The sequence below is a fragment of the Hemiscyllium ocellatum genome, chromosome 9 (genome assembly GCF_020745735.1).
Source record: "Hemiscyllium ocellatum isolate sHemOce1 chromosome 9, sHemOce1.pat.X.cur, whole genome shotgun sequence".
In the NCBI taxonomy this organism is placed as follows: Eukaryota; Metazoa; Chordata; class Chondrichthyes; order Orectolobiformes; family Hemiscylliidae; genus Hemiscyllium; species Hemiscyllium ocellatum.
The window spans coordinates 94968616-94996608 of NC_083409.1; the positions used below are offsets into that span (position 1 = coordinate 94968616).

General features: G+C 42.6%; 1 protein-coding gene and 1 long non-coding RNA gene across 3 annotated transcripts; one reads left to right on the forward strand and one right to left on the reverse strand.

Moving 5' to 3' along the window:
- The first annotated feature begins 955 nt into the window (after positions 1–955).
- Positions 956–27857, forward strand: f3a (coagulation factor IIIa). 2 transcript variants are annotated; one of them, XM_060830577.1, is made up of 6 exons: positions 956–1264; positions 2319–2430; positions 20192–20379; positions 24242–24423; positions 24529–24673; positions 27186–27857. In XM_060830577.1, the coding sequence occupies exons 1-6, from the start codon at positions 1192–1194 to the stop codon at positions 27329–27331; spliced, it is 846 nt and encodes a 281-aa protein (XP_060686560.1). In that variant the 5' UTR covers positions 956–1191; the 3' UTR covers positions 27332–27857. The 2 variants fall into 2 exon arrangements, with proteins under 2 accessions (XP_060686560.1, XP_060686559.1); XM_060830576.1 differs by having other exon boundaries at positions 960–1264; positions 20189–20379; positions 27186–27856.
- LOC132819164 (uncharacterized) lies at positions 23507–27302 on the reverse strand. Its single transcript, XR_009645050.1, has 3 exons — positions 27048–27302; positions 26780–26880; positions 23507–24796 (listed from the first exon to the last, which is right to left on the reverse strand). It is a non-coding gene; the product is annotated as an uncharacterized LOC132819164 (long non-coding RNA).
- Positions 27858–27993: the final 136 nt, after the last annotated feature.

The following is a 27993-nucleotide window of genomic DNA, read 5'->3' on the forward strand; positions in this document are numbered from 1 at the left end:
GAGAAGCTCCAGTCATAAGGAGAGACTAAAAAAGTACGGATGACAAAATCAGAAATTTCTGCAAATATTCAGCAGGTCAGGGAGCATCTGTGAAGAGAAAAAATGTTATGTTTTAGACCTGTGACTTTTGTATCACTGACTTCTGGATATAAACGTCACCAATCTGAAATGTTATCTCGATTGTTGTCTGTGTCTACAGAGACTTCCTGTCCTGAGCAACATTTCCAACATTTTCTGGTTTTATATCTGATTTCCAACATCTGCAGTATTTTGCTTTTGCATTAGAGAAGCCACAGCTGGTGCAACTGAGAAGTTTGAGGAGTCTGGGATGGAGATGTTCAAGATTATGAGGTAGTTTTGGGTCAGATTTCCAGGAAAGATCTGTTTCTGCCTGTTGATGAGTCAGTAATTGGAGGACACGAATTTAAGACCAAAATGTAGGAACAAGTAGGAGTTTCGTTTTCCACAGAAATTTGTTGGGATATGGAATGCCCCTTCAGAAACAGAAGGTGAAGTAGACAGAATCTATCATCGTTTTGAAAATGCAAGTTGATTTTTACAACAGCCACTGCAAATGTGCTCCAATAATTGCACAGCATTCTGGTACGCCTTAAAGATTAGGAATGATAGCAAAACATTTTTACGATTATAAAGATTGTGGGCTAGAGTAGAGGAATGAGACCAAATGTTTTCTAGTTGAGATAAGAAATCCTTCTATTGTAAGACTGAGTATAACCTATACATAAAGAAATTGGCGAGTTGCTTTAACATATAATGTAACTTTCCTTTAATATAGCCGACCGGCAGAGCTTGGTGGAACAGAAATAGTTTGTTTGAAGTGTTCAGTTTGCTCAGGTGTGCCTCACCGTCTTCTCTTAACTATCATTGCTGAGTGTAGGGAGAGCCGAGGACAAGCCGTTCCCTTTTTTTATTGGCTATCCGTAGAGAGAGGGACAGCCCCTTTTCTTTCCTGAGCCCTGGCTTTATATTCGCAGCTGGTTGGCAATGGGAGGGAGAGGACTGGTGATAGTCGCTGTGAATACACTGTCTGCTGTAATCTTCGGGGAATCAATTGGACCGCTGATTATCGACCAGCAACAGGAGGGAGAACTCGGCTGCTACTACTTGGGACTTGGCTTATAGGCGAGAGGAGACTTGTATCCGTCTGGTTTTCTGTATCCCACAGTAAGCATGGAATCCCGTGCCAGTAGTGTCATCAGTTTGGGATTTGCCATTATTTGTCTTCGCTGTGGATTCACTTCAGGTAAACTGGTCAAAAACTTCGGCAGTAGCTTTGCTGGGATTGCTGTTTATCATGAACGCTGCTTTGTTTTTTAATAGCAAATAACCTCAAATCAAAACCCCGATAGAAGCTACAGCGTTTGCGGCAGTATCGTTCAAATATGCATTTATGACCACATGCAGCAAATGCAACTTTCCATTTTTAATAACCAGATGGCAGTAATTGGTTTGCATTTCCTCCTGTGGGTTCGGTACGTATTTCACATCAGATGAAGTCTGCGTGAAAAAATGTCAGTGTTCACTTACTGTTAGGTAACAGTACAGCCACTAATAAGAATACATACCAATGTGTTATTTAATCTGCACGACATAACTCTCGACTAGTTTGGTGCATGTGTGTAAAAATAAGGGTTCTTATGTTTAATACAGATGAGGCACTATTTTATTCTTACAGTGGGTTGTGAGTCTTTGGAATTTTCTTCCTAAAAAGAACAGAGACTTTGAACATTTTAACAGCAGAGATAGGTGGATTCTTGATAACGACGTGAAAAGTGGTGGAGTAATAAGGAATACGGAGTAATCGGATTAGCCGTCATTTTAATGAATGGGGCAGAAGTTCCGAAGGGCCAAACGGCCCACTCCTACTCCACACTAATGTTCAATCTGCACCATTGACCCTGCCTTTGTCACAAAGCGGGATTTATCCAAAGGTGCTCAAGGATCTCCCTGATTACTTTTACGCCAAGGTGTGGAGGTGCCAGTGTTGGTCTGGGGTGGACAAGGTCAGAAGTCACCGCAGCACCAGGTAATAGTCGAACAGGTTTATTTGGGATCACCAGCTTTTGGAGCTCTGCCCCTTTGTCAGGTGAAGGAGCAGTGCTCCGAAAGCTTGTGATTTCAAATAAATCTGTTGTATTATAACCTGTTGTGTGACCTCTGACCTACTTTAAAGCCAAGATCAGTCAGTTGAAAGTTACTCCTGCCTGAGATTTATTTTCAATGAAAATGCTGTAGTTTACAAAATACGTTTCTGGTGAATATATGGAAGTAAGATTTTTTTTCCCCAAAATCTACAGGTACTTCACAGCAACCTGTTACAAACCTAACGTGGACATCATTCAATTTCCACACTGTACTACAGTGGGAGGGGACCTTGAAAAACACTGTGTATACTGTGAAGCTACGCAGGTGAGTACAAATCTTTAACATCTGTAGGAAGCACCAAAAGAGACACAAGGTATGGCAAGATCTTTGGGCTACAGTGTGTCATTAAAAGGTGCTTTGAGGGTTCTGAGGTAATTTGCCAATGATCATTATGTTAATTAACCTACTGAAACTGAGCACCAACAACATGGGGCAAGCAAACTGCTCCAAGAAAGCACTATAATGGAAATGCTATCAGATGTACTGTAATGGCTCTTTCCAAATGTTTGCACATACATTAGCAATCTGAAGTGAGTGCAGTTCTACATCCCACACAAATCTCGAGTAAAATGGAGTTGGGAGGTCATATTGCAGCTGTACAGGATATTGGTTAGGCCACTTTTGGAATATTGCGCGCAATTCTGGTCTCCTTCCTATTGGAAGGATGTTGTGAAACTTGAAAGAGTTCAAAAGAGATTTACAATGATATTGCCAGGGTTGGAGGATTTGAGCAATGGGGAGAGGTTGAACAGACTGGGGTTGTTTTCCCTGGAGTGTCAGAGGCTGAGGGGTGACCTTCTAAGATCATGAGGGGCATGGATAGGATAAATAGATAAAGTCTTTTCCCAGGGGTGGGGGAGTCCAGAATAGAAGGCATACGTTTTAAGGTGAGAGGGGAAAGATATAAAAGAGACCTACGGGGCAACATTTTCACGCAGAGGATGGTACGTGTATGGAATGAGCTGCCAGAGGAAGTGGTGGAGGCTGGTACAATTGCAACATTTAAAAGGCATCTGGATGGATATATGAATAGGAAGGTTTGGAGGGATATGATCCTGGTGCTGGCAGGTGGGAATAGATTGTGTTGGGATATCTGATTGGCATGGACGGGTTGGACCGAAGTGTCTGTTTCCATGCTGTATGTCTCTATGACTCTTAAAATGTTGCAATGTGAACTTCTGGAAGAAAACTGCCTGGCATGGGTTTCAGGTCCATCAGCAGTGCAAAGGGGCTTAAGTGGCAAATCAGTGTGGTTTGGAATTTAACATGTGACTGCATTCCACAAACTGGCTTAGCTGGAGTTTAGCACTCTAATTGCATGATTGTACGACCAAGTCTGGCGTTGAAGTCTTTCACAAAGCTTCCAAGCTATCATGATGCTGATAACCTCTATCTGCAGATAAAGATATTGCATTCATATTAAATAAAAGCAACGGAGGTCATTTAGTTCTGCAAATCTGCTCCTGTTCATGACAAACAGGATGTTATGACGCGAGGGTGACTGCGGCATGTAATTCATAATCAGTTTTTGTGGGCTGGATTTGAAGGAAAATTCTTATTAGAGCGTAATAGGCAACAACTTTTGGTAACCACACAAGTACTGTTAAGCATGGAAATAAGGAAGTTCGTAACTACATTGCTTAATTTCCCCGGAAGCCATCTTACACTAATATTTCACTGTAAGACCAGCATTGAAATGCATGGAATAGTGTGAAGTGACGGTGCTTGAGTCACCACTACCCCCTGAATCTGTCTAGAAAAAGTCACGACATGTACATTCCAATATATAGCCATTTCCAAGGTTGTAAAGTGACCTTGCAGGCACTAAAAGTTAACTTTGAATGTGAATTCTCATTCCCATTTTATTAAATATCGGGACATTTGTTTTTAAATTGCAAAAGTAATTTTTGAATTCATCCTAGGGACGTAAGCATTGTGGCCCATCCCTAATTGCCCACAAGAAAACATGAGCGAGTATCCTTTTTCTTACCCCTCACTCTGTCATCCTACAAGGCATCGAGCAGAAATTTCTTGATTGAAATATTTTGCAGCCCTTGCTTTGGCCTCTGGATCTGAAAATTGTTGTTGCAGTGACCTGTCTACTTTTTTCCCATTGCCAGATTGACAGATGCACTAAATGATTTGAGGTGATTCACAGTAGCATTGAGTCATGTAGATGAAGAGCTCAGCCAGTTTCAGTTTAACTAATCTGCCCTGAGGATTTCCATAACAGTGTTAGTAACAGTTATGGGAAACTGTCCCAATATTATTGCTGCTGGTATGGGGACCTATATCATTGCGAACAAGCTCAGGTAACCAGCAACAATTGGTTTCCCATGTTCAGCAGAAATATCAGAGGATCTGAAATGCATGTCTGAACAGGTATCATTTACACCAATTGCTTCACAACCTCAGGCCACTGGGTGAATTTAATTCATCCATCTAGAAAGGTGACATTTACCACCCCATCAGTGTATAATTGTTTCTTAAAGGATGCCCAGATTTCTCTGCCTCCACCTCCTGATCTTGAAGCTTGGTTCTTGTGTGTGAGGAAAAAACTTCCTTCTATCAGTTCTTTGTTTTTTTTTACTGGTTTGAATCTGTCTCCTTCCTCAAAAGAAAACCTTTTTCTTACCTTTGACTCATGTATAAGCACCCCCTCTCCTTTCTTCATAAATGGTTCCTACTAGTTCACATCTGTGACACTACTCATCAGCTCTTGGCTTTTATCTGCATTGTAGTTCAGTGCTTGAATGATTCCCTGGTTTGTTGGCAGTCAGAGTTAGTGGTCCAAAAATGTATATGAACTTGAGCCTTGATAGTACTGATGATGACTGGTATTCTGTTCATTGGCCACGCACAGAGTCATAGAGATGTTATAGCATAGAAATAGACCCATCAGCTGAACTCGTCCATACCGAATATATCCTACATTAATCTAGTCCCATTTGCTAATATTTGGCCCATATTCCTCTAAACCCTTCCTATTCACATACCTATCTAGATGCCTTTCAAATGTTGTAGTTGTACCAGCCTCCAGCATTTCCACTGGCAGTTCATTCCATACACGCAACCACCTTCTGCGTGAAAACGTTGCCCCTTAGCACCTTTTAAACCTTTCCCCTCTCAACTGAAACCTATGCCCTCTAGTTTTGGACTCCCGTACCCTGGGAAAGAGACCTTGAGTATTCACCCTCTCAATGCCCCTGATGATTTTATAAATCTCTATAAGGTCACCCCTCAGTCTCTAAAATTCCAAGAAAAATAGCCCCAGCCTGTTCAGCCTCTCCCTATAGCTCAAACCCTCTAACCCTGGCAACATCCTTGTGAATCTCTTCTGAGCCCTTTCAAGTTTCACAACATCCTTCCTATAGCAAGGAGACCAGAATTAAATGCAGTATTCCAAAAGTGGCCTAACCAATATCCTGTACAGTCGCAACATGCTGTTCAAAACTTTGTTGATTACTACTTTGCACTTGTTAGTCATGTTAAGCACCAAATCTGCTAAGAATATTAGGTCTATTTTAACCACAACTTTACAAATTTCAATAGCACCAGTACTGCACATTATTCCTTGTGACGTACAGTTAACTGGGAATTAATACATGAATTCTGGATCTTTGTTTTGTTGAACTGTCTCTCTTTTCCCGACACCATTATGACAGATACACAAAAGGACTTGAGGCTAATTTGCTGTAGCGCTGAATCATGTGCTTGCTGAACTCACCCAATGTCGCTGTAGCAACTTCATTAATCTGCCCTAAATACTTCCATTTATGGTACTTCCTTACTCACTGTGTGCTGCAGGCAAATTGCCCTAATATCCTTGTTGTTGCGTGGACACTATAATGTAATGGAGTTAGACCGTGCATTGAGTGTAGGAACTGTTTTGTTACTAGATCGTTTACATAGTGGAAAATGTTAGCTTTCTACCTCGCTCTGGTTCTCTAAGATGGAATGTGCGTACAATAGTACTCACCTGATCTATCAATACAAGAATGATTCAATGGGTTTGAGAAAGGCATCAGGTGCCAGTTTAACAGGAGAAGTGGAAGAGAACAGGAACCTCCAGTATTAACAGTTGAACAGGAGAAGTGACAGCGGACAATAGCTGATATCAGGCAAATGGCTGGAAAAAATTGAAAAAGGATGTCTTAGTCCGACAGGAGGAGCAGTAGAGTCCGGGTCATAAATGCTTAATGTATCGATGAGCTCAAGAATTATGATACGATCCTTTAGGGAAACAAACAGACCTAAGCAGCTCAGTGACTTGAATAAAGCTAAGTGGGGGAAAAATAGAGACCATTATTAAAAGTATTCAAATTGTATTAATTAAGATTGGCTTTGCGCAGTTAATAACCTTAATTGCTAAGTAATTCTAATGAATGATCAACTAATTAATCTTGATCTCATTTGATTTTATGGTTTCTAGAAATAAATTGCTCCTAATTTAGAAAATGAGTAAAGATGCGTGATGATGACACAGGCTGTATGTCAGGGCTGTGATATGTGGGAGCTGGTGCCACATCTGGAGGAAATGGCTCTGTCTTGAATCACAGCAGCTCAGTCGTTTTGTGTTGGAATGTGGGTCAGCAGCCCTCCAGCTTGTAAGGGAAGAAATTTCTGTATAGCTTGCTCCAGTGAACAGGCAGCCTTTTGAGGTTCAGGAAGGGCAGATAGTGAGCAGGGAAAGGCAGAACCGAGGAGATATCAGAGGAGGTCCTTCACGTACTGGACTTGTCCAACAGGCACAATGTACTCATGATGGTCAGAGTGAAGACTGCAGAGAGATGCCAGAATACCAACCTTGCACTGTGGTGCAGGAAACTGCCCCAAGAGGAAGGAGCGAGACAGCTAAGTTATAATACAATACAGCACAGGAATAGGCCTTTCGGCCCACCAGCCCTGAGCTGATTCCTAGTTTTTATTTAGACCTGCTACTATTGCCCATATGTGGTTTCCATCCCCCGTTCACCCCCCCGTAGAGTGTGTCTAACAAGATACACCTTAAACATTGCTAATGTGCCTGCTTCCAATACCTCTCACTGGCAATGCATTCCAGGCACCCATCATCCTCTGTGTGAAACATTTTCCCCGCACTTCTCCCCTAAACTTTCCCCCTCTCACCTTGAACCTGTGCCCTCCTGTAGTTGACCTCTCTACCTTGGGAAAAGGCCTCTCAGTATCCACCCTGTCTATGCCCCTCAAAATTTTGTAAACCTTGATCAGGTGGCCCCTCAGCATCTACCTTTCCAGTGAAAACAATCCGAGTTTATCCAGTCTCCCCTCATAACAAAACCCCTCCAGACCAGGCAACATCCTGGTAAACCATCTCTGCATCCTCTCCAAAGCATTCATGGCCTTCTCGAGCATGGCAATCAGAACTGTACACAATATTCCAATATGACCTAAGTAAAGTTTTATACAGCAGTAACATAATTTTATGGGCGGCACGGTGGCACAGTGGTTAGCACTGCTGCCTCACAGCGCCTGAGACCCGGGTTCAATTCCCGCCTCAGGCGGCTGACTGTGTGGAGTTTGCACGTTCTCCCTGTGTCTGCGTGGGTTTTCTCCGGGTGCTCCGGTTTCCTCCCACAGTCCAAAGATGTGCGGGTCTGGTGCATTGGCCATGCTAAATTGCCTGTAGTGTTAGGTAAGGGGTAAACATTGGGGTATGGGTGGGTTGCGCTTCGGCGGGTCGGTGTGGACTTGTTGGGCTGAAGGGCCTGTTTCCACACTGTAATGTAATCTAATCTAATCTAAACTTGCCAACTGTTATATTCAATGCCCCAGCCAATGAAGACATGCATGCTGTATGCCTTCTTTGACCACCTTATCCACCTGTGTTGCCACTTTCAGGGATCTGTGTCAATGCTCCTAAGGATTCTGCCATTTATTGTATAATTCACACCTGAATTTGATCTTGCATTTCATCACCTTGCATTTGTCCAGATTAAACTCCATCTGCTATTTTTCTGCCCAAATCTATCTATATCCCACAGTAACCTTTGACAATCCTCCCCACTATCTGCAACTCTGCCAATGTTGACGTCATCCAAAAATTTAATTAAAAATCACACGACACCAGGTTATAGTCCAATAGGTTTAATTGGAAGCACACTAGCTTTCGGAGCACCGCTTCTTCATCAGGTGGTAGTGGAGGGTCGATCGTAACACGGAATTTATAGCAAAAATTTACAGTGTGATGTAACTGAAATTATACATTGAAAAATTGATTGTCTGTTAAGCCTTTCATCTGTTAGAATACCATGATAGTTTCACTTCTTTCATGTGTAAATCACAAAACCTTTTTTTAAAAGTTGCATTCTCGGGTTAGCTGTTAACAATGGTGATAGCTGGACAATATGTTGAAGGTGTTAGCCCCCTGTGTTCTCTGTCTATGCCATGATGTTTAGATTGATTCTAATCTAAAAAGTGAGGTAACAGAGTTTTACATAAATTCATGCAGTTTTTGAGCAAAGTACATCAAAAACTGCATGAATTTATGTAAAACCGTTATCTCACTTTTTAGATTAGAATCAATCTAAACATCAGGTCATAGACAGAGAACACAGGGGGCCAACGCCTTCAACATATTGTCCAGCTATCACCATTGTTAACAGCTAACCCGAGAATGCAACGTTGTTTTTAAAAAAAGGTTTTGTGATTTACATATGAAAGAAGTGAAACTATCGTGGTATTCTAACAGATGAAAGGCTTAACAATCAATTTTTCAATGTATAATTTCAGTTACATCACACTGTAAATTTTTTGCTATAAATTCTGTGTTACGATCGACCCTCCACTATCACCTGATGAAGGAGCGTCGCTCCAAAAGCTAGTGTGCTTCCAATTAAACTTGTTGGACTATAACCTGGTGTTGTGTGATTTTTAACTTTGTACACCCCAGTCCAACACAGGCATCTCCAAATCAAAAATTTAATAGTCTGGCCACCTATATTTTTCTCCAGATCATTTATTTATATCACAAACAACAAAGGTCCCAGCACCGATCATTATGGGATAGACAAAGTCCTCTGCTTCCTTTTCCCATAGATAGAGTCCTCTGATGTTGTGACTGAGAGACCAGATGGATGTCAAGGGCAGTACAGTGACTTAATGGTTAGCACTGCTGCCTCACAGCATTAGAGACCTGGGTTTGATTCCAGTCTCAGTGGAGTTTGCACATTTTCCCCGTGTCTGTGTGGATTTCCTCCAGTGCTCCTGTTTCCTCCCACAGTCCAAAGATTACAGGTGAGGTTGTTTGGCCATGCTAAATTGGCCATAGTATCCAGGCCCAGGGATGCGCAGGCTAGGTGGGTTAATCAAGGGAAATGCAGGGTTAAAGAGATAGGGGGATGGGTTTGGATGGGATGTTTTTCGGATGGTCTGTGTGAACTCAATGGGCTGAATGGCCTGCTTCCACACTGTAGGGATTCTATGATTCTATGTTGTCCAGCTGCTCGGGTCATCTGGAGAAGAACTTCGAAAGGGAGAGGGACCATTTTGTTACCAAAATTCAGGTTGGGCCAAATGAAAAGGGAGGAGAGAGACTAAGGAATGTTGCAACTGAGGAAAATGTTTTTCATGTCTGTTAACCTCTGGAGTCCAGTGAACCATGTATTAATTGCCATGAGAATGAACCGATCAGAAAGGTGAATGCAAGACTGAAATCCTAGTGTGAGATAAAGGCCTCCCATTAAATAACATTGTATTCGGTTAGGAGAGAGCTGGAATACCTTACACCTCATGGAAAGTATACATTCAGGCTGTGGCACAGACTTTTAACCAGGAAAGCGAGGGCTAGAGGAGAAAGTGAGGTCTGCAGATGCTGGAGATCAGAGCTGAAAATATGTTGCTGGAAAAGCACAGCAGGTCAGGCAGCATCCGAGGAACAGGAGAATCAACGTTTCCTGAAGAAGGGCTCATGCCCGAAACGTTGATTCTCCTGCTCCTTGGATGCTGCCTGACCTGCTGTGCTTTTCCAGCATCACATTTTCAGCAAGTGAGGGCTAGAGCCAGGCTAATGTTCCAGTGACAATAACAAACCTGAAGATAACAGAGTGAGGAGATGAAAGTAACGGTCACATAAAATTAAAGAAATAAAGACATTCATTAGCTGTGGCTGCTCCTTGATCTGATCAGCATAAAATGAAACGATGTGAGTGAAGCAGTTAATAAAAACTACATTGTGCAGCAGTGTACGCAGCATTCAAAACAAACATTCATAATAAGGACCCAGACATCCCAGGAATAATTGAAAGTTGACTTAAAGGGCATGTCTGATAATATCTTGTTGGCAACAAGACACTTTTAGTTAAGCCAGGAAGTGATTATCTTCTACCCCACAGACCATAGAGATCCTGTAGTTCCCTACCCTTAAAGTGAATGGTTACAGCAACAGATGCAACTTGGCATACCCATACAACATTACCTTTATTTCTTTATCCATGCTGTATCAATATTTTTGATTTTTATTTAGGAATAAAGTTCTCCTGAACTTCATTGAACAAAATTTGAAATGTTTTCCACTCCTGATTTTGTTTCTTTGTCTAGAAGCATTTTTATCCATTTGAATTCCATTCGCAGTTACCCTCCTAGACTTTATTAGAATTAGGTGTTATTGTCATGTGTACAAGGATGTAGGAGTACAGTAAAAAATGAGGTCTGCAGATGCTGGAGATCACAGCTGCAAATGTGTTGCTGGTCAAAGCACAGCAGGTTAGGCAGCATCTCAGGAATAGAGAATTCAGTGAAAGGTGTGCAGTGTCGGCATTCCCTGGCGCCATCTTCGGTACAAAGGTACCTCAGTATAAAATCTTAGGTACAAAGTTGAAGAAAAGAGAAATTAAGTTAAAAGTTCAACAAAAGTTCTTATAAAGTAGAAAAACAAAGAAATAAAGTAACAAGTTCAACATTACAATCCTTCTTAAGTCTCATCTTCCGCTTTGGAACATTTCAACCCCAGGACATCAAGGTGGGCTTTACCAGTTTCTTCATTTCCCCTCCCTCCACCTTACCCCAGTTCCAACCTTCCAGCTCAGCACCATCCTCGTGACCTGTCCTACCTGCCAATCTCCCTTCCCACCTATCCACTCCACTCTCCTCTCTGACCTATCAGCTCCATCCCTACCCCCATTCACCTCTTGTACTCTTGGCTACCTTCTCCCCAAACCGCACCCCCCCCCCTCCCCATCCCCCCACTTACCCTGGAGGCTCCCCGTCTCCATTCCTGATGAAGGGCTTTTGCCCGAAACGTCGATTTTCCTGCTCTTCAGATGCTGCCTGACCTGCTGTGCTTTTCCCGCACCACTCTAATCCAAAGTCCTTCTTAAATGCTTAGCTTTGCTGGCCTCACAATCCCCAAAAGGGCTCAATCTCCACTGGGCTGGACTCCTCTACCACAATGGGCTCCCTCTCCTCGCGCCAGCTTGATCCCCTCCCCCCCCCCCACGCTTAACCTTGCCGCTAATGTTGGGAGACCTCAGGCTGCCTGCTCATGCCGTTGCTGCCAGGGAATCTCTTTCACCACCATGCTGTCTTGATCTCCTCCGTGCTGCACACACTCACTCTCCGCAGAAGGTAAGTAGATTAAAGTAAGAAAGAAACAGCAGAAAGAAGAAAATAAAGCAAGCGGGCGAAGCAGATGAGCTCCAGGCAGGAGCCCATATGCTGTGTTGCTACTCTGGCACCAATTTGAATTAGAAACACTTCCTGTCAATTATTGTTTATTAATGATGTCTTTTCCAATCAAAGAGCTAAAAATACTATGTCATAATTATTTTACCTTGCTGTTCTCCTTGTTTACTGCTGATGAGCATTAATCTGATTTATTTCCCATTGCAAAATCCACCAGCGAGTCACATATAGTATTTGGTAAGAAAGGAATTCTAAGCATACTGTGAGAACTCCATTCCTGAGAAGGTGATGGTGAGCCACATTCTTGAACTGATGCAGTGTTTAGGGTGTAGGTGCACTCACACTGCTTTTAGGCAGAGAGTTCCAGGATTCTGACCGAGTGATAGTGAAGGAATAGTGATTATAGTTCCACGGTTGGCACATTAACTGTTTCTCGGTCCACAATGCTGCCAATCCTGTTTGAATGTTTCCAACGTTTTTCTTGTTTAGGATTTGCAGTGCACAGTGTATTTTGCTTTTATTTTGTTTCTGTTCACTCTTAATTTATTGCTACAGTGACAGTAATAACTGTATGTAAAATATCTATGGGCGGCACGGTGGCACAGTGGTTAGCGCTGCTGCCTCACAGTGCCTGAGACCCGGGTTCAATTCCCGACTCAGGCGACTGACTGTGTGGAGTTTGTACGTTCTCCCCGTGTCTGCGTGGGTTTCCTCTGGGTGCTCCGGTTTCCTCCCACAGTCCAAAGATGTGCGGGTCAGGTGAATTGGCCATGCTAAATTGCCTGTAGTGTTAAGCAAGGGGTAAATGTAGGGGTATGGGTGGGTTGCGCTTCGGCGGGTCGGTGTGGACTTGTTGGGCCGAAGGGCCTGTTTCCACACTGTAAGTAATCTAATCTAATCTATCTTCAGCTGAAAGAAGATATATTTTAGTGTGTGTATATATATATTATATATATATATGTGCAAAATCCACAAAACTTTAATGTTGTAGTTTATTTGATGGAAAGATTTATTCTTTATAACTAAGAAGAAATGCATTCATGTAGATCAGACCAACCAAAGTTACACTATTTTCTGTCCCAACTCAAGCTGGCAGTTCCATGTCTGAAAGTGGTAGAATTGATTCAGTGCTGGATTTCAAAAAGGAAAGTGGATTCATAGAGGGAGAACCGACTGCAACACTATGGAGAATGGAGTGGGGACTGGTGGTCTGTTGCACTAACAGGATTTTTTTGCAAAAGAACAGCACATACTTGATGGGCAGAATGGCTTTTATAATTAAAAGTTACGGAAATGCATGGAAATGATTGTTTTTTAATCAGCAGTTACTCAATGTCCTGACACAAGAAATTCATGTCCATGCACTTCCATTCCTGTCTGTGTGACACAGCCCATTGGAACTGAACAATTCAACACCTGCATGAAAGTAACCTACCTGGAATGTACTGCAAGTGTATTCAACATTTGTGTATGGATTTAGTGAACCAAAAGATTTTCCTGCACACAAATAAAAGATTGTGACGATATCCAGGGTATAGAGCTCCAATTTCAGACTTGTTTGTTAACATAATGGCAGCTGAAGTCATTTATCAAACAGACTTTGAAGATTAGATCTCCAAAAACAAAGTTATAGACTTGCAATTGATCTTGATGGTTTTAGACTCCTTCTTGATTATTCTCTCCCCTTGGCTTTTCAATCATATGGCAGTCAATGGACCCGTATGTTTGAAAGAAAGTAATCAGCTAGACATAGGTTTTTGATCTTCCATGAAGGAAAACATAAATCTATATGAACAGGGAAAAAGAACAGCTGCCTGGATAGAGTGGAAAGATTTGTTTATGGCCATTTTTCAGGCACCACTGTGTAAAAGTACTGCATGGGCATGCCAACTCACTATGTTGTTACAGCTGCAACTTCTAATGAATGTTCTTGAAGGAATGAGATCTAATGTCTGGTCCTCCTCAAAGTCTCTGTAACAATGGCAATTATATTAATGTATCCTATAAGCAGTTGCTGATAAACAATATGGCATTAACTACAAGTGACTGTTCTATTGAGACCAAGACGTGGGTATTCTATACCACCCTACAGCCCCCCCCCCCACCCCTGCAGTTTCCTAAACTTATAGGTTGATGGCAGCCAATTTCACATTCAAGAAATATCACGCTTGAGAAGCAAGGCATGTCCTGATCTGAATTTTTTCTGCCAGTTGAAGAAAATTAAATATATAAGGCGTGATGTCATTGGCAATCCAGAAACCTCCTGCCCTGAAATGTCGATTTTCCTGCTCCTCGGATGCTGCCTGACCTGCTGTGCTTTCCCAGCACCACTCTAATCTTGAATCCAGAACCACAGGCTAATGTTCCAGGAACGTGGGTTTAGAGTCCACTATAACAGGTGGTGGAATTTGAATTCAATAAAATGTGCAATTAATAGTCACTATGTAGCCATAGTTGATTGTCTTTAAAAAAAAATCCATCTAAGGTCCTTTCCGTAATGACATCTGCCATCCTGACTCGATCTGATCTGCATGACTGCATTCTGGGCAGTTAGAGATGGGCAATAAATGTTGGACCAGCCAGTGACACCCACATTTGTGACTTAATAGAGATTCATATTGGCAAGTTCAAAGAAAATATCTGATTTCTTTATTTCCTGGGAAGAACACGCAATAACTGACAAAGCCAGGCACGGACCTTCGGTCACAAAACTGAGGATGTAAGTGTGTCAGTTTCACCAATATTGTGACAGCTGAAGGTGAATGGCAGGTTGGTCCAAATCAATGAACAGGTTGAAGTAATAGTTTTACAGACTTCAACACAGATCTAAGATGGATTAAGAATGAAAGTATATTGACAGAGAAGGCAGTAGTGCCACTGGACTAATGATCCAGAACCTCAGTTATCCAGCCAACAATGCTGCAATCCCATGAATAAATAAAGCCAAAACTCAGAGCTGAAACAGTTTTTGTGTCCTTCTTTATTCGTTAAGTAAAAGTATTTGGTTTTATTTTCACACAGTCTGTCACTATTAGTGCAGTTGCAGCTGCGTTTTGAATTTCATGTAAACTCCTGGAAATGAACACCGAACCCAATGTAAAAAATGAGGTCTGCAGATGCTGGAGATCACAGCTGCAAATGTGTTGCTGGTCAAAGCACAGCAGGCCAGGCAGCATCTCAGGAATAGAGAATTCGACGTTTCGAGCATAAGCCCTTCATCAGGAATAAGAGAGAGAGAGCCAAGCAGGCTAAGATAAAAGGTAGGGAGGAGGGACTAGGGGGAGGGGCGATGGAGGTGGGATAGGTGGAAGGAGGTCAAGGTGAGGGTGATAGGCCGGAGTGGGGTGGGGGCGGAGAGGTCAGGAAGAGGATTGCAGGTTAGGAGGGCGGTGCTGAGTTGAGGGAACCGACTGAGACAAGGCGGGGGGAGGGGAAATGAGGAAGCTGGAGAAATCTGAATTTATACCTTGTGGTTGGAGGGTTCCCAGGCGGAAGATGAGGCGCTCCTCCTCCAGCCGTCGTGTAGTTGTGTTCTGCCGGTGGAGGAGTCCAAGGACCTGCATGTCCTCGGTGGAGTGGGAGGGGGAGTTAAAGTGTTGAGCCACGGGGTGATTGGGTTGGTTGGTTCGGGCGGCCCAGAGGTGTTCTCTGAAGCATTCCGCAAGTAAGCGGCCTGTCTCACCAATATAGAGGAGGCCACATCGGGTGCAGCGGATGCAATAGATGATGTGTGTGGAGGTACAGGTGAACTTGTGGCGGATATGGAAGGATCCCTTGGGGCCTTGGAGGGAAGTGAGTGTGGAGGTGTGGGCGCAAGTTTTACATTTCCTGCGGTTGCAGGGGAAGGTGCCGGGGTGGAGGTTGGGTTGGTGGGGGGTGTGGATCTGACAAGGGAGTCACGAAGGGAGTGGTCCTTGCGGAACGCTGATAGGGGAGGGGAGGGAAATATATCCTTGGTGGTGGGGTCCGTTTGGAGGTGGCGGAAATGGCGGCGGATGATACGTTGTATGCGCAGGTTGGTGGGGTGGTAGGTGAGAACCAGTGGGGTTCTGTCTTGGTGGCGGTTGGAGGAGCGGGGCTCAAGGGCGGAGGAGCGGGAAGTGGAGGAGATGCGGTGGAGGGCATCGTCGATCACGTCTGGGGGGAATCTGCCTGGGAACCCTCCAACCACAAGGTATAAATTCAGATTTCTCCAGCTTCCTCATTTCCCCTCCCCCCGCCTTGTCTCAGTCGGTTCCCTCAACTCAGCACCGCCCTCCTAACCTGCAATCCTCTTCCTGACCTCTCCGCCCCCACCCCACTCCGGCCTATCACCCTCACCTTGACCTCCTTCCACCTATCCCACCTCCATCGCCCCTCCCCCTAGTCCCTCCTCCCTACCTTTTATCTTAGCCTGCTTGGCTCTCTCTCTCTCTTATTCCTGATGAAGGGCTTATGCTCGAAACGTCGAATTCTCTATTCCTGAGATGCTGCCTGGCCTGCTGTGCTTTGACCAGCAACACATTTGCAACCGAACCCAATGTGACTATTAACCTTTGACTCTAGTATTATACACAATGTGATTACTGTCTTTAAGATTTTGGGGTAATATTACCAGATTGCTAAGTCCTAAATAAGAAAGATTTTCTCCGTTCACTGCCAGAATCCTAAAGCTTCAAGGTTTGTTGGCAGTATAAAGAGGGTCCCAGCCTAGTATGTTGTCGCAGTGGCTAGCACTGCTGTCTTACAGCACTAGGGACCCAGGTTCTATTGTAACCTCGGACTACTCTCTGTGTGGAATTTGCACATTGTCTGCGTGGGTTCACTTTGTTTGTGTCCGAGGATGTGCAGGTTAGGTAGATTGGCTATGCTAAATTTTCCATACTGCTTAGGAATGTGCTGGCTAGATGAATTAGCCATGGGAAATGCAGGGTTATAGGGCAGGGAAGTGGCTCTGGGTGGGATTCTCTTTGGATGGTTGGGATGGGCCAAATGGCCTCCTTCCATACTGTAGGGATTCTGTAACATAAAGTAAAGTAGGCACCCTTTGCTAAGTTTAAACCTGACTGTTCATGGCACCAGTAGCAACAAGGTACTTCATGACTGTAGGTAGAGGAGAAAAGCTTAGGGCAGAGGTGGTTGGTTTCTGATTTTATTGGAGGCGTTCAAAGTTAACCAGGGTCTTCATAGAGCAGGTAAGTGGTTTTGCAGTGAGAGAAACGTCAGTAACAAAGGACACAGATTAAAGATAATCAGCAAAGCGAAAAGCCAGCAGGGAGATGAAGAGGAGGGTTTAACTCAGTGAGTTGTTAAAATCTATAAAGCATGCCAGCAGGGCTGTTAAAGCAATTTGGAAGTGAATAGAGTCCTATTTAAGAGGAAATACTTCCATGACTGGGTTGGCGTGATAAAAAGAAGGGACTGGAACCAATTGGTAGTTCTTTTTGATAACTGGAACAGGCACAGGCACAATTTCCCAAGTGACCCCCTTCTGTGCTTTGTGATTTGCTGAACTGGCAATATAAAAAGCGTTAAGTCCTGCCCAACATTTTCACTTAACATGATTTTGCCTGCACTGCAGGACTAAGTTGGAGTGTTTTTGGCAATGCTTCACACACAGCATAATTAATCTTCAGGACTGACAGCGAAGTTTTAATGCAGGTGATCATGCATAAGGTTAAATTTTGGCAAGAGAAACAGAATAACTTGTTTTCTTTATTCATGCAGTTGAGCAGCAACTGTTGCCTTGGGCAATATTTCATTTGTGGTGCTATGGGAATGTGAACAAGCAATTTATTTCACTCCCTGATTCTGGTAACAGGATATATCTGAAGTATTAGCAAATAGTCTGGGATGATTTGTCAAAATCTGTACAGTATTGAGAGTTGAAAAAGAAAACACCTTCCCATCTCTGATTTGAGCTGGGCTGAAAGAAAATTTAAAGCACTTTTTCCTGAATATCCAAATGGCATTACTAAAGGGAAGGTAGTGGTGAAATGGTAACATCACTCGATTAATAATGCTCTGGGTGTAAGTTCAAATCAAACCACTGCAGGGAGTAGCATTTACATTCAGTGAACCAATCTGACATTGAAACATAGCTTCACAGTCTATGGGGAGTGCACTGGGACTACCATCAGTTGGCAGAAAATCACAACTGGTTCACAAATCTTTTTTTATTATTCATTGACAGGATGAGGGCAGTATTTATTGTCCAACCCTAATTGTGCAGGGGGCAGTTAAGAGTCAACCACATTGCTTATGGGTCTGGAGTCCCATGTAGACCAGACCAGGTAAGGATGGCAGCTTCTTCCTGCAAGGACATCAGTGAACCAGATGAGTTTTTCCGACAATCAGTAATGGATTCATGGTCATTAGAAGCTTAATTCTAATTTTTAACAAAAATTAAATTTAAATGCCACCATCTGCCATGATAGGATTTAAACCCGGTCCCCAGAACATTGTCTGGGTCTCTGGATTGACAATCCAGCGATGATATTACTAGGTCATTACTACACCATGTCTTAGCTGCTCGGTCCTAGTCTGACCTGCATGTGACTCCAGACCCCCAGCAATGTGATTGGCTGGCTGTTTAACTGCCCTCTGAAATAACCCAACAAGCCACTCAGTTCAAGGGCAGTTAGGGATGGACAACAATTGCTAGCCTTGTCGGCAACATTCACATTCCATTTAAATTTTTTTAAATTCGGAGAGGGCTATCCATTTTATAAACTCAATGTGTACCAATTTATTTCAGGTAGTCTTTGAACTTCTGAACTGCTGGAAGTTGCTTTGAGGCATGATGCTATAAGATTTGACAGGAGCCAATAACTCACTGGTACTTCCTCCAAATATCTGAGCTCAGCAAGGTGTTGATCGCTTACCTGATGGATTTAAAACTTGTTCCAGTCCCACCCTGAGGGTTCACATGTGCCCGTGTTGTTAAGCTTGGATTGTGGGATAGTGATCAAGCTGTAGGTACTCTGGCAAGTTCTTCCTTCCTCTTTTCCACTCCCCACTTGTTCCTTCCCTCTGACAGCCCCCTTCACCACTGACGGTGGGAAGCCCAATCTTAGCACCATTCTTGTCTCCGTAGCTGAGATGAACTAACTTAACCCATTACATGGCTACCTAGAAAAACAGGCTAAAGTGAGGACTGCAGATGCTAGAGATCAGAGGCGAAGAGTGTGGTACTGGAAAAACACAGCAGGTCAGGCAGTATCCGAGGAGCAGGAGAGTCTATGTTTCAGGCAAAAGCCCTTCATCAGGAATCCGAAACTTTGACTCTCCTGCTCCTCTGATGCTGCCTGACCTGCTGTGCTTTTCCAGTAACTAGAAAAAATAACCAATCAAGTTGACCATTAAATGAACAGCTTGCAAATTACATATCCTTGAAGAGCATCCTATAATTGTCTTATGGCAGTTGAGTGAATGAGAGAAAATCTGTTTCATTATTGGAGCTCCATAGATTTTGATCAATTCTTTAAGATTAGATTTTGCAATATGGTTGTTCTTTCCACCAAAACTGAGACCTAACGAATGGATTTGGTAAACTATTTAATTGTTGGCAGTGTTTGCTGACATCCACAACTAAGGACAACTATGCACGTGCGTTAATTCGGAGCACCTCTTGCTAATCTGGAGATACACATGTGCTGTAACGTGGAGACATGTGCATGCACTAATGTGAAGTTATGCATTTGCACTAATCCAGAGACGTTCAATTGTGTGAATACAGAGACACACATGTGCACCAATTCAAACACTATGTCACCATGTTGAATGCACACTTTTGAAATGAGGTTCAGTGATGGAGAGTCCGGTTGTGAGAGGAGGGAATTGGGAAGAGTGAGGGGCAATCGAATCAGGAGGGTGGGTAATGAGGGGGGATAGAATCCCATCTCTTACTCACCCCATAACCCTCCCTTATCTCTCCTCCTCCTCCTTTTCCATTCCTCCTGCCACCATTATCTTTGATTCTGATCCAAATTTCCCTTCCTGTCCACTTCTCCCAACTTTTAACTCCCATCTCCCATTCTCGTGTTCACAGTATTCCAGCTGTGGTATAATTAATAGCTTTAGCGAGGATGGCATTTCCCTTGCTTGCTGCTGTAAAAGCAGGTATGACATTTTGTAAGGTGTTACAAACCTGGAAATGAAACTTATTGTGTACATTATGGGATGTCCATGTGCAGTCTGTTAAGACATATTATCACTGAACTGGCGTCAATGGCGGCTTAATCCTTGCCCCCTACACACACACACACACACACACACACACACACACACACACACACACACACACACACACACACACACACACACACACACACACACACACCTCTGAACATTAAGCCACTGTATTGTAAGTTTGTTTTAAGTGATTTTATTTCTTTTTAAACAGTAGGAACTCCGACTGGGATAGGAAGTCAGAATGTACCCGGCAAAAAATAACAAGCTGTGATTTGACCAGCCTGATACAGAATGTAACGGAGACCTATTTTGCCGAAGTGGAGACCTACAGTGAGGAATTCACAGAGGAAATCAATGAGCCACCTGCAGCCACATCCTCCCCCTTCCAACCCTTAAAGGACAGTAAGTGTCACCGATTATTCCTGCACCATGGGGCAGCCTGTATTACGGAGTTTACAGCAGTTGGTATAACATGTTCTTTTGTCATGATTTGAAGATAGTAAAATGTTCCAGGATGTTTCACAGGAGCTTTATCAGACAATGTTTAACTGTGCCACATAAAAGGAAATTAGGAAAGCTGACCAGCAGGTTGGTTGAGATCTTGAAGTCATTTTTAAGGTGGGACATAAAGAGGACAGGGAGTCCACAGAGTTTAAGGAGGAGATTGCAGAGCCTAAGGCTAAGGTAGCTGAAGGCATGGTGACCAGTGTGACAGCAATTCAGGCTGAAGATGTATAAGAGGTCAGAGTTGGAGCAGTACAAAGATTCTGGAGGATGGAGAAGTGTGGTTCTGAATCTTGAGGATGTGAAAGAGATGGGGAGAATGGGTCCCAGGGAGGGACATGAAACAGCTGTGAGAAAGTCAGAATTGAGACATTGCCAGACCAGGAGACAGTGTGGATCAGAGAGCATGGAGAAATGGCTAGTGATGCAAGATTTGACCAGCAGAGCTTTGGGAGAACTAGTAGAGGTTGAATGGTGGGAGAGTGTGGGAATAACGTACCGTTAACTGGGACCTACCCTCTTTCTCACTGAAACAGAATGTTGCTGGAAGCATACAACAGGTGTTTCACAAGCTCCAAAGAGAAAAGGCAATATTTATGATGAAGGGATGAATCTGAAAAGTCTATTTTCTGTATAAATGCTGATGTACCTATCTCCTTTGCTCCTGCATTTAACATGTTCCCATCCAGTCTGTACTGCCAACTCCTATCTGCACTAGTCCCTTTTCCCACAACAGACCACTGGGTTTGAATATTAACAAACATCAAGTGCTCATCCAAGTACCTGTTAAAGATTGTGAGGTTTCCTGGCTCAGCTACTCTCCCAGGCAACTATCTCCACCAACCTCAGGGTGAAAATGGTTTTGCTCCAATTCCCTCTAAACATAGATCACAGAATAGAATCCCTACAGTGTGGAACAGGCCCTTCGGCCCAGCAACCTTCTGAAGAGTATCCCACCCAGACCTCCTCCCCTATTACTCAACACTTAGCCCTGACTAATGCACCTACACCTACACATCCCTGAACACTATGGGCAATTTAGTGTGGCTAATTCACCTGACCTGCGTATCTTTGGAATGTGCGAGGAAACCGGAGCACCGGGAGGAAACCTATGCAGACACTGGGAAATGTGTAAACTACACACAGGCAGTTCCCCTGAAGCTGGAATGGAACCTAGGTCCCTGGCACCATGAGGTAGCAGTGCTAACCACTGTGCCACCCTCCTCCTGCCTTTCACTTTAAAATTATGTCTCTTTGTATTGACTTTTGAACTAAGGGAAACAGCTACTTTCTATTCACTCGGTCCTTGCCCCTCATAATCTTATACACCTCTATCAGGTCCCCCCTCAAATTTCTCTGCTCTAAAGTAAACAACCTAACCTTATCTAGTCGCTCTTCAAAGCAGAAATGCTCCATCCCAGGCAACATCCTGGTGATTCTCCTTTGCAACCTCATCAATGCAATCACATCCTTCCTGCAGCACGGGGACCAGACTACACACAGTACTCCAGCTGTGGCCTGACCAAAGTTCTGTCCAGCTCCAAAATCACCTCCCTGCTCTTCTAATCTATGCCAAAACTGACAGAGTTGTAAGCCTACCTAACTATCCCATTATCAGTCCTGTCACTTGTATGGAGCTATAGACAAACACCCTAGATTGTGAGGAGGCAGTGGCCTATTGGTATTATCAAAGAGTATTAATCTAGAAACGTAGCTAATGTTCTGCTACCCAGGTTAGAATCCCACCATGGCAGATGGTAGAATTTGAATTCAATAGAACAAAGGTGCAATTAAGAATCAAATGCGAAATCATTGTCAGAAAAAACCCATCCAGCTCACTAATATCCTTTAGGGAAGGAAAGCTGGTATTCAGCACCTGGCCTGGCCTACATGTGATCCTAGACCCACAGCAATGTGTTTGATTCTCAACTGCCCTTTGAAGTGACCTCGAAGAGTCATGCTGGAAAAGCACAGCAGGTCAGACAGCATCCAAGAAGCAGGAGAGTCAATGTTTCAGACGTAAGGCCATTCCTGATGAAGGGCTTATGCCTGAAATGTCAAATCTCCTGCTCCTCGGATGCTGCCTGACCTGCTGTGCTTTTCCAGCAACACACTTTTCAACTTTGATCACCAGCAGCTGCAGTCCTCACTTTCTCCTTTGAAATGACCTCGCAAGCCACTCATTTTAAGGGCAGCTAGGGACAGGTAATGAGTGCTGGCCAGTCAGTGACACCCACTTCTGATAAATGAATTAAAAAAGAAATTCCTCTGAACTTTGTAGTGTCTTGCCATTCATTGAATATTTCCTTGTCTTGTTTGTTCTTCCACATTGATCATGGATTAAATTCCATCTGACATTGATCTGGCCACCTGACCAATATCCTCTTCTAACCTAACACTTGCCTCCTCATCGTTAACCATGCAGCGGAGGATTATTTCATTTGCAAACTCACATAGTCAAAACGTAGTCAAAGTGTACCCCGCATTCTGATACCAGAATTTGCATTGTAATGATCAATATAGTGCCTGTTGTAACTGGCAGCAATGTCTAGCATTGCACAAGTACAACTGAATGTAGAACTCAGTAATATTTGTCAGTGAAGGCCTGCTCCCTCTGCAGGGTATGCTGATGCAGTCAACAGTTAGTATCTGTCATTTTATGTGAGCTTCAATCTTTTACATTTAACTTGTTCAATTCTTTTATATACCAGAATAAAGCTTTGTCGGGAGAGCTAGCATTGAGTATACCAAAGTGTGAATACTGCTCAAGAACCACTGTCCCTGAAAAAGTAATTTTTAAAAAATGGAGTGTCATTCTTATCCTTCCATCATTCCTAAAATTACGACAATTTTAAAAAAAATCACATCCTTTACCTTAAATGACATGTGCATCACCTAATTTTCATGTTTGCATTTAGTAAATCACATGAGTTTAATTATGATACATGTTTTGTACTTCCGGCTTTGCTGTTTGCAAGAATTCTTCAATTGGATTGGCTGCTCAGCCAATTTGATGCGGTCACCATTACATGTGTGTTCCACAGTATTTTTCAAAGGGAAATATCAATGTACATGTTTGCAATATCCACTCCTCATTCTTCTTTAAAAAGGCGGCACGGTGGCTCAGTGGTTAGCACTGCTGCCTCACAGCACCAGGGTCCCAGGTTCGATTCCAGCATGGGGAGACTGTGTGGAATTTGCACATTCTCCCATGTCTGCGTGGGTTTGCTCCGGTTTCCTCTCACAGCACCAAAGATGTGCAGGTTAGGTAAATTGGCCATGCTAAATTACTCATAGTGTTAGGTACATTAGTCAAAGGGAAATGGGTCTAGATGGGTTACTCTTCTGAGAGTCGGTGTGGACTGGTTGGGCCAAATGGCCTGTTTCCACGCTGTAAGGAATCTAATCTCATTACTGAATTCCACTGTCATTTCAGAATAAGCAAAAGGATTGCTCTGGATCAGGTTAAATCACTGTAGGCTGGTTCCTTTTGAGGTTACTGGCTAACACTGTCCTTTCACTGATAACTGCTCAATGCAGGCTAACAAATCGGACTGTTAGATAACGTTGACTCTCCTGTTTCTTGGATGCTGCCTGACTGGCTGTGTTTTTTCCAGTGCCACACTCTTCGAGTCTGATTTCCAGTATCTGCAGTCCTCACTTTCTCCCCATTATGTTGCAGAGTAAAAGCAATCAAAGAATATTTTTGCTAGATATGGTATATGTTTGTTTAATATGCTGATTTTTTTAAATATTCTAGCTGACATTGGAGAAGCAAGTTTTAAAATTTTTAAAAAAAGTAAAGATGAGGTCAAAGTGTTAATAGAAGATCCACTTACTGGCATCAAGTTTCCTAATATGACTTCAAAAGCACTGCGTGATATCTACGGGACAAATCTCAAGTACAAGGTGTTTTACTGGAAAGATGGCACAAGTGGTCAGGTTTGTTCAATCATTGTGGCAAATTTGTATTTTCTATTTAGATAATCCTCACTGAATGCATTCCTGATTAAAAATAGTAATTTTTAAATAACTTTGTTTCTACAGAAAACTCAAACTAACAACAATCAAACAATACTAATTAAGATTGACAAGGGAATCAATTACTGCTTTTCTGTTCAAATCCACATTACATCTCCATTTAAAAATGGCCCAAAATCTCAAAGCAGATGTACAGATCTTAAAACACCAGGTAAGCACTTTTATATTTGAAACAGTAGTCCAGGTTTATGAGGGACCACATCCTTCAAGTACACTCTGTATCTAACGAAGTGAAATTGCTGATTTGAAAGCCTCATTTGGAGATGCTGGAAACCTGAAACAAAAGCAGAAAGAGCGTTAGTAGAGAGAGAAGTCTTTTTATTGGACTTGAAACATGAACTCTGAGTTTCTGTCTCCACAAATGCTGCCAGACTTACTTTCGACAGCACTTTCTGCTTTTACTATTGTTGATGCTTATCCAGAGAACTCTTTTCTTTTTGTAAAGAAAAATAATCTAGGTAACCCTTGACCAGAGGACTCTCGGTACCTTGCAAATTTCATTCATTTTAAAAGCTCTTAAAAATGTGGAAAACCCCTCAATGAATCTAGTGAACAAGAAATTTTTTTAGTATTCTCCCCCCCCCCCCCCCAAGATATGTGAAGAGATTGGAGAAAATGAAAAAGACTTTCATTGGTCTTTTAATGCAGACACCAGCCTGATATTCTTGGGACATGAGTTTGAATCCCAACATTGTAAGTAAAAGTCTGGATTAAAACATAGCCTGATGGTGACCGCTGTGAATGGCTTTTTTTAAAAAAGAAAATCATTTGATTCATATATGTCCTTGAGAGAAGGGTATTTGCCTTCCTTACCTGGTCTGGCCTATATGTGACTCCACACCTCTGTTGAACAATAACTGCCCTCTGGGATGGCAGTACCTAGAGACCAAGCCAGTATTACCCACACCTCATGAACAAATTAAAATAGATAGGGACATTGCTGGAATGGAGAAATTTAAGCAGGAATTTGATAAAGGTGTTAAAATCCTGGACTGTTTTGAGACAGTAAGTAAGGAGAAATTGTTCCCAGTAGCCGAACAGTCAATAACCAGAGCTCTCAGATTTAAAGTACTTGGTGAAGGAACCAAAATGACATGAAGAAAGCTCTCTCTCTTTTACACAGTGAGTTATTGTAAACTGTCTGACAGAGCCATAGAAGCAAATTCAACAGTGAACTTCAAAAGCGTGTCTGATAAATATTTATGGAGGAAAAAACATTACAAAGTTTGACAGGAGAGTAGAATTGGATTACTGCATCAAAAGAGCCAGAGTAGGTAGAATAGGCCAAAAGGTGTCCTCCTGGGTTGTATCATTCTATAAATACAAGCTCATACTAGTCTTGTAGATTTTGTAGGTTGATGCATCTGCCAAGTACAGACTAAAACAATGAACCATTCATAATTCTATTGAAGGGTCGTTGTGAGCTTATTTAACACTGGCGTTAGTTTATCATTTTCTGAGCATTAATAGATTAGAGTTGTTGTGTATATTAGGAGGTTGAGGTGGACAGAATTGTGCCATCCACAACAGCTGTCCGTTCAATCACTGCCAAATTTAACCTTGGAGTAGTTTTCTTTATCAACAGTTCACTAACAGTCAGTCACTGGGAGTTCATCTTGGTGATATGGCCAAACAGAACTTTAGTAATAAACCATTTTTGTTATTAACTGAAAAGCACAACCACAACACAGAAGGAGGTATTTGTCCAGGTTTGTCTTTGCTACCTCTTTTTGACAGTGCTAACCAATTAACTTCAACGGCCTGCTCTTGCCCTAGAATCCTAGATTTTTCTTTCCCTTCAGGCATTTGTCAAGTTCTTCATTAAAATGTCCCAACTAAGTCTACATCCACCACCCTGACTGGCAGTGCACTCTAGAAAACAAGAAATGACAAGTAGTATTCATGCCACACAACTGCCAGGCAATGACCAATGACAGAATCGAACAACCACCCCTTGCTACTTAATAGTGCTACCATTGTTGAATCCACTTCTACCAACATCCTTAGGGAATTCCACTGATCAGAAACAGAGCTGCAGTAGCCACATAAATATTGTGACCTACTCTTGTAACCAAAGACTGTAGTGAGAAACTTCCAGCATGTGACTCCCTGAAGCCTGTCCACCCATCTGCAAGGTGCAAGTCAGGAGCGTGATGGCAAACTCTCCACCTGCCTGGATGAGTGCAGTTCAAACAGTGCGCAAGAGGCCCAGAGAAGCCTGCTTGATTGTTGTCTGCTACTTTCCACATTTACTTACTCCCTTCACCGCTGCTGCAGTGTGTATCAGCTACAAGATGCACTGCAGTAATTCTTGAAGGCTCTTCTGTCAACACCTACCAAGCCCGCAACCTCTGCCACCTAGAAGAAAAAGAGATGATAGAATATTCATTGTACCAGTTTCAAAAGTAATCCCTTAATTTATGCAATAAAACCATAAGCATTGCAACAGGTGTAGCAGCGTCAGAAGAGGGGGGGCAGGTTAATGTTGTTGGTGGAGATCTTTCATTAGAACAAATCCGACTTACTGCCTGAAACGTTAACTTCCTGTGCTCTCTGGTGGGTTTCTTGTGCATTTCCAGCCGTTTGTAATGATGTTTGATTTATGTTATATACAGTTTCAGCCTCTTCCTCATCATATTTTTCTCCTTTTGCTCCTATTTTAGAGTATGGGCTTGGCTTCTATGCTTTAATAGCAGTAGGAGCACTCCTGGTCATCAGCATTATCATTGGAGTGACGGTGTGTTTGTGCAGACGTAAGGCTGTTCACAACAGTGCGGAAACAAACCCTCTGAAGACTATGTCTACATAATTCAGAGGAAATGAGCAATCAGTCCTGTCACCAGCTGCTGGTTGGCTTTTTGTAAGAATTTTGTAAGATTATGACTCTTGTGAAAGTGTACCTCACAGACATAACTGACCATTCACAGATGTATGGTGAAAAGAAATATTTTGTTTCTATGAAACATTTATCGATATACCAAGCAAGCAAGAAACTTTGATTTCTGAGGCACTAATTGCAAAACCAATTCTGACTTATTGATTGATCTGGCACTTTCATATCTTTTTAACTCTAATCAATTTTTAAAGGACGTACTGAAATATTGTGCAAGCATGGGTGTTATAAATTTATTTTATTTATTTAATGACTAAGTCTTAACTATTTTTCTTTGACTGAAGTGCACCTTGAGGAATCTTTTGTATATTGGGTGTTTGGAATTTTCTTGTTGGTCTATCAAAGGGGAATATATCTTTTTTTAATGTGTTTTTAAATATTTTCAATAGAAATAACTGACAGTACTTAATAAGTGATGGTGGTTGGGTGCAAATAAAACACTTTTAAAAATTGTGTATCGCTTTATTATGTGGGAAGTTTGCAGAGTTTTCTCTGTGATCCACTTGCTGTGTCCTTTCAGAAACTGGAGTACTGCTGTAACTGTCAATGTTTATAATATCATCTTATTTTTACCTTTC

Bases quoted from the DNA above. Each gene is read 5' to 3' on its own strand.
- f3a (XM_060830576.1), top strand. From the start codon at position 1,192: ATGGAATCCCGTGCCAGTAGTGTCATCAGTTTGGGATTTGCCATTATT. The intron at 1,265-2,318 runs GTAAACTGGTCA...CAAAATCTACAG, and splicing joins TCGCTGTGGATTCACTTCAG to GTACTTCACAGCAACCTGTT. The intron at 2,431-20,188 runs GTGAGTACAAAT...CTTTTTAAACAG, and splicing joins TATACTGTGAAGCTACGCAG to TAGGAACTCCGACTGGGATA.